Source organism: Pteropus vampyrus, unplaced genomic scaffold, assembly GCF_000151845.1.
Source record: "Pteropus vampyrus isolate Shadow unplaced genomic scaffold, Pvam_2.0 Scaffold286, whole genome shotgun sequence".
NCBI classification, from domain to species: domain Eukaryota; kingdom Metazoa; phylum Chordata; class Mammalia; order Chiroptera; family Pteropodidae; genus Pteropus; species Pteropus vampyrus.
Window position 1 is genome coordinate 349,974 of NW_011889067.1, and position 6,963 is coordinate 356,936.

The 6,963-nt window shown below is 46.2% G+C and overlaps 1 protein-coding gene and 1 long non-coding RNA gene across 2 annotated transcripts in view; one reads left to right on the forward strand and one right to left on the reverse strand.

Annotated features, from left to right (window-relative positions):
* Window positions 1-1,616: 1,616 nt before the first annotated feature.
* Window positions 1,617-5,282, reverse strand: LOC105302853. The gene is made up of 4 exons (XR_896867.2): window positions 5,176-5,282; window positions 4,411-4,514; window positions 3,485-3,552; window positions 1,617-1,750 (listed from the first exon to the last, which is right to left on the reverse strand). It is a non-coding gene; the product is annotated as an uncharacterized LOC105302853 (long non-coding RNA).
* A 15-nt stretch (window positions 5,283-5,297) lies between these two features.
* Window positions 5,298-6,963, forward strand: part of SAXO2 (stabilizer of axonemal microtubules 2) — a 12,089-nt gene continuing 10,423 nt past the window's right edge. Inside the window, exon 1 of the mRNA XM_011376159.2 lies at window positions 5,298-5,464. Coding sequence (XP_011374461.1) covers window positions 5,427-5,464 — 38 coding nt within the window. The 5' untranslated portion in view covers window positions 5,298-5,426. The remainder of the gene's footprint in view (window positions 5,465-6,963) is intronic.

The following is a 6,963-nucleotide window of genomic DNA, read 5'->3' on the forward strand; positions in this document are numbered from 1 at the left end:
TGTGCAGTATATAATACTGTTCCTCGAGCACTCCAGAACAAGAAAGCATCTAAGAAATTACTGTAAAGCTAAAGGAGGTGAAGGCTCAGTCAGCAGCTGCCATTCTAACTTAGGCTGTCATTCCAACCCTCATTAATGAGCTACTGATTCCAAACAGCATCTACATAAAACGATCAAAGACTTCATTATTCTATCAGTTACCACTTATCGAGGCCTACTGTGAGCCAAGCACTGTGCTAAATAAACACTTTTAATGTACTAATCACATTACTGAGTCCCTGCAATGACCCTATTAGATAAATTATTACTATACTCATTTGACAGATTAGCAAGTTGAGACTACAAGAAGCCAATAACAAAGAGGGAAAGCTGTATAAGGGGGCCAAAACAGGAAATAACAACTTGAAAAGACACAGAGCAGTTGGCCAAATTCTTCCCTACAACTTCTCAAAGAGCAGGCATGAATCTGCTCAATCGAAATGCAGGTTCAATTCTGTAAAAATCTGAGTATTACTATGTGCCAAGCCGTGCTCTGTGCTCTCTCACGTGCTCTGTGCTCTCTCACACACGTTATCTCCTTCAATCCTCGCAACAGAAGAATGAAGCTCACAGCAGGGTGACCACTCACGCTGATCTGTCTTGCTTTAGCGCTGGAAGTCCCACACCCCACTAACCCTAAGTCAGTGCCAGGCAAACCAGAACAACTGGCCACCCCAGGGTACAGAGACTTTACATTAAAACATGAGTAAGTACACCACGCAGAAAAACAGTAATTCGGTAGATTTCTACGCTCACTCCTCCATTTACTGCTAATTTGATATAATTCTCTTATAAATGCAAAATAATTATTTGAACGCTCAAACACCTGCATATATACTTTATGTCTGCTCCTCCTCTTGGCCCAGTGTTTCTCACCTTCTGTGGGCTCCAGAACTACCACAGGGATGATCATAATAACATGGGTCGTTTAAGGGATTTTCCCCATTGTAATTTTTATGACTTGAGGATGTGACCTGTGCCCTAGGTCATACTGGTAACGATAAAGCCACCACCGCCACCAAGGACAGAGTTCAGATCTGTGGACTGCCTGTGTGTGCCTGGATTGTTTTAAGTGTATTATATACATTATCTAATGCCTACTCACAGCAACCATCTGCAGTATTTACTACCATTAGCCCGATTTTACAGAGCAGGACATCAGGGCACAGAAGTACCTTTCTCAGAGACATTCCAGCTAGAACCCGATTCTGAGGTAAACTGTCTAAGATCAAATAATTCAAAATGGTAGAGAGGAAGTTCAAACCCATCTAATTCCAAAGACATACCTTTAACCACTACAGTTAAGATGGCATGAATTTCATCTCACAAGCCAAGAGGCCACTGGCAGTGAACTTCTGAACACTAGGTTAAGGGGTTCCAAAGTGCATGGGTGGGAGGCGGGGGGAGCAGGTGTGAACTGCCAGTTGTTCTGCCCACAGGTCAGCCACACGTCCCCAGCTGCAACCACGTCTGGATAGCCTGACTGACAACAGATCATTTGGAGAAGACAGACTGCTATTTGTGGAACACGAAGCCAAGAAACTAAGGCATGCATTTAAGGCAGGAAAAGAAACAAGAACATGCAAGATTCAAAATTGTTCTTCTTTAAAACACAAGTTGGTTTACCTTTTGCATAAAGCAGTGAAATGGCACTGGATTTCATAGTGATACCTCGGACCTGTTCATCTTCTCTGCTATCCATGTACCGTAACTGCAAAAATGCAAAGTATGCACCCTTAATTCCCAATGAATTAAAATGTAACATTAAAATAAACTGATTTGGACTTTTGTTTTAAATACTCACATTATAAACTAAAAAATGATTCACATTTTTCTAAAGGGGGAGGCACTGGAGAGGGAAGTTGTCATGGGGAAGAGAACATAGACAAATTGAAAGACATTACCACTTTCTAAATCTATTCAAGCATGCATATCCTCTCCAGAGAGCTGCTCATTCAAATTTCAGCCATGATTGATTGGGTAGTCCATGAACAATTCACAGAAGGTAATAACAGGGGGATTCCTTCTTCATCAAGAACACCCACTGTTTTCCTATTCACAGGCTTTCTGACAAAAGTCTGAGCAGAGATTCAAACAGAAGGTCTCTCTAGAGGCAAGAGAAGCCTTCACTCCCTTTCCCAAATTAGCAGATTTTAAATACACTCTCAAAAACAGAACTGTAGGGTACAAGATATTTCTAACATTACCACTTAGCTTTGGCTTTCACAAAGCGTTAATGCCAACAGACAAGGACCTGCATCTTTTTCCAGGCTTTGCACTGACAGTGGCTTCACTTAACTGGAAAACCTAGCTCCTCAAACCGAAGCACCTCACTAACCTCCCTCCTCCCTCTGCAGAATGCTCTGCCTTACTTCTCCCTGCCATCGAACCTACATTTACTCATTTCCTTCATTCGAGAGCCTTAAGGATAATTTACTGACATGGGATGGCCACATTTATTCATCCTACACTAATTCCTTAATTGTCAGAAAGGCTTCCATTTCCATAGCTCTGGCAAAACCAGACTTCTAAAAGCTACCGATGGCTTCTGGCCAAACACAATAATCTTTTCCAATCCTCACTCTTCTTGATTTGTGTGGTATTAAGCATAGTTAACAACCCTTTGTACACACATGTGCTCACATGCATATGTGAAATTTCCAGGAGTCTAAAATCTCCTGGCTTCCTTCCTATCTCTCCTTAGATCCCACTGCTGGCTCCCCCTTCACTTCTCCAACCTCCCAGAAAGGCATTCTGCTATTCTTCTATACACGTTTCTTCTTTCAGTCACCTATGTGTTTTTTCATTCAATTTTGCTTCTCCATGTCCTCTCTCTGTCCCCAGTCACCTGATAGTGCTGATTATGTCCTGAATTCATCGAGGGAAGGAATATCTCTATTTCTCTCCTGCAAGTAAATTATCCAAGGCTTTTTAAAGCACAGCTAGAAACAAAAATCTCAACTTCATTTCCTATAAGACACGATTTTCATCGTGCCCCTCAGGCTTCAGAAGCCTTCCTGTGGTACGCAGGCTAGCCTTCGAGGTCTCCCATGAGCTGGCAGAGCCTCTCTATCTGCGTGTTCTATCCCAGCAGTCTCTTGACATAAGCCCCTCTCAAACCAAGCACAACTCACAAATTAGCCCTGTCCCCCTTTATCCATATTATTTCCCCCTAACGGTTTCTCTACCTTCTCACCCAAGTCACTCACCTGGGGAGAATCTTTTCCTCTCTGAAAATTTCCACAATTGTGCCAGGATATCATCTGACTACTTACACTTATATTAGTATCAGGTAAAATGGATTGGCAGCTTCTTAGATGCATGAACTATGCTTTACACTTTTTTTTTTTTTGGCTTTCTAAGAACACAACAAATCGTTCATCACATTGTAGATAGCTAATACCTACTGAAATGTAACAAGTATTTACCATATACAACAACATACCTTGCCTGCCAGGCGGCTGGAGATGATTCCATTGCTAGATATGAGACAGTCAGCAAGAGTAGTTTTTCCTGTTAAAATAACAGCAGTAATTCAAATCTACCTCTTTTTTAAGGAGAAATGGATTTTATCTACAGATTTAACATCTAACCATAAAAGTTGGTTTAGCAACGGTCTCCTATTTACATATACTGAGTGAAGAATACATTAACAGGCATGTTAAAAAGTTCAATTAGACTTCTGATGAGAACATCTGGAAGGACACAGATTCTAGCACTCTATAGTGCTGACCGTGCATCTCTAACTCCGTAATCCCATCAACCTCAACTCAAAAGTTGCAGAGCCACTTTTTTTTTTAGAGTGCAAAACTTTTTGGAATTGAAGCTAATTTACACAGAATAAAATGCAGTTAAGGGCTGACACAAAACCATGCCAATCAAAATATAGAACACCTGACAAACTTTCACTAAAGTTTGTAGTTACTAAAATCTGTCCTACAAGAATTTGACCAAGTTTATTCTAATTATGATTTTAACCATCTGATATGTGTAACAGTGACCTTGCCTCTAAACCTAAACCTTTGATAGCTCAGAAAGACAAAAGGATAGCACAGCAATAACTTAGTTCTTTGAAGGGTATACCAAGTAAAGCAAGACTACAGACAAAGCCATTTCAAAAATTCTTATTTTAATGAAATCTCAAGTTCTCACTTAAGAAAACGATGCAATTTTACAAGAATGCTAATCACTAGTTAGCTGTCTTTATTTTAAATGTTTAACAGCGAGCTGCTCTGACATCAAAATTTTAAAGGAAATAAGAGTTGCTTTTTAGCGAGCATCACTGTCAACTGCCCACAGCGTCACTCCACTGACACAGGTGGAGTCACACCTTTAATTACTTAAAATAAGCCACTTAAAAAGAATTCTTACCATGGTCTACATGAGCCAAAACACAGATATTCCTGATGTTAGCAGTGTTTTTCTGGAGTTGAATCATCTTATCCAAACTATTGAGCACCATGGCTGCTTATTCCCTGTAAATAAGAATTGCGATGTATTAGGAAGGGCACAAGGGCCGAAGGGCGGGGTTTGTTAAATGCCGGGAGCTGACAAGACTCTGCTAGGGAGCCGCGAACCGAGAACCCGGCGAACATGTCCGGACGGGATCCGCCCGCCGGGCCCAAGTCCCAGGGGAGCGCCTGAGTCAACACCGTGTCACGGCCGGACCCGAGGAGCTCGCTCAATCCTCGGGCGGGACGGGCGCGATGGGCCATGCAGCGCCAGCGATGGGGGCACGGACGAGCGCTCGGGCCACTTCTCCAGGGCTACGACCACAGGGAGGACGGGTGGCAGATGGGAGGGTGGCGTGGGGGGGGGACGCCGACGGCCCTCCCCTCCCCCCGCGGTCTCCCCCGAGTCTCCCCTTGCACCCCGCTCCCGCGCCTCCCCCGAGGTGACGTGCCCGGCTCGTTACCGCTCAGAGCCCGAGTAAAGTCGGGGCCCTGAGCTCCCCCATTCCCCGCCGAGAAGAAAACACCTCAGCCCCACGTTCGTTCCTCCGCCGCTCTCCGTGGGGTCCCGGGTCTGCACCCAGTGGCCGTTCCCAGCCCCGCTCGCCCTTGCCGGCGGCGGCGCCCCGCTTCCCCACCCCGCTCAGAGCCGACCCACCGGGCCCCCGGCGCGGCCCGCACTCACCCGCCGGGACGCCGCACCCCGCCACACACCCGCTTCTGAGGCGCCCAGAACTCAGCCGGTCCGGAACGCCGGCGCGCGGGGCGGGGCCGTGGACGCACGACCTCTGACCCAGGCGCGCGTGATGACGTCACCGGAAGCCGTCGCCGCGTCCGTCTCCCGGGAGCCCGCGTTGCCTGGACGACGGCGGCGCGCGGGACCCGGAGCTGCGGACGTTCGGAGGCGCCGCAGAGCGGACTCTGCGGGCGGAGAGCATGAGGACCCGGTGCCTGTGTCAGATCTGCACCTGCGGGTGAGCCGCGGCCGGGGGGCGGCGGGCGGAGCCCCCGAAGGCCGCCCGGGGAGGACGGTGCCCACGTTTCTGCCGTGCAGACGCCCCGTCTCGCCGGGCGGGAGTAAATGAGCACCGGCAGCCGGATTCAGACTGGCGAGTGGTGCGATCTGATCCGACTGGGAGCTGGGATGCTCTACGAATAAATTTAAAAAAAAAAAAAAAAAAAAGGAAGGAAAAGGAATAAGACAGAGAACGGTGTGCAAGCCCATGAGTTCCCAGCACGTGTTACGGTCCCTTCCATCTCCAGCTTTCCGTCCCAGCCCGACGGACAGCCTGTTCCCATTCGCACCCAGGAAGCGCCCCTGGGGGTCTGAGTGACAGAAAAGGCAGTAGTCTCCACCCTTAACCCCAGAATTGGCCTGTGAGCCCTGCCTGACAACCTCTCACCCCTACCTATAAACAGTCTTCTTCCTTAGTTTCTCTGTTGACCCAGGGATTAGATCGATACTTGCTAAAGAAATATGAATCTCTCAGTCGGTTTGTATTCGATCCCGTCCAAAGGAAAATCACTTGCATGTTGAAAGCATTCCCCCCTCCTAGTTTCACGATAAACGTTTCTTATAATAATTAGATGTAGATTAAACGATAAATTAACATTTGAGGTATGAATCTGAAAACTAATGTGCAAAAATTGATTAATTTTTTTCTATAACATATCCAACCCAAGTTCCTGTCCCATCCAGCTGTCAGGAAATTCAGTCTTCAGGAGGCTCCCCTTAATTCCAGAGGCTTAGTGATCCGGGGAGCTGAGGCATTGCCAGTGTAGGGGTCTCCTCTGCACTTCGAGCATTGGGGGTGCTTCCTATGGAAACATCTCTTGCTGAAGCTCACGTGATCCCCTCAAGACCGGTGCCGCCCCCACTTTCAGGTTTATGTTGGAGGCACAGGTATTTTTGGCACAGCTGGGAGCCACTACTGTAGGGTTCCATTTAGCCAGCTCTTTTAGAATCTCATCTTTTACCTCCTTCCTTTCTGTGGAGAAATCCATCTCTCTCCCCTCTTGTTCAGTCTAGGACATCCCTTTCCCCTAGGGACCCTAAAAGACAAGTTACCTTTCATCAATCGTCTCTTTCATGGATTTTTTTACAAGACAGGAAAATGTGTTGACTTCGCACAGCTTCTATTCTCTGCCATCCAGCTTCCTCCAAGCAAACTGATTTCTCTTGCATTCTTCCTGGGGGCTCGTGAAGTCCAGATATCTCAGGGGGTCCCGATTCTCTACAGATTACTTTTCTTCGCCTTTCCCTGGGCTTGCGTTATCAGCCCTTAGCACATAGCCTGGGAGCCCCAAATGGTACCAGACCTGAGAAACTGAATTCGTATTTCAGAACTTGTGAGTTTTACTTTTTTTGTTTGCTTGGGTTTTTTGTTAACAGTTTTATCTCTTTTTTTTTTTTTTCCTGATTATAAATATACATGAGGCATAGTATAAAATTCAAGTAAGAAAATCTATAATA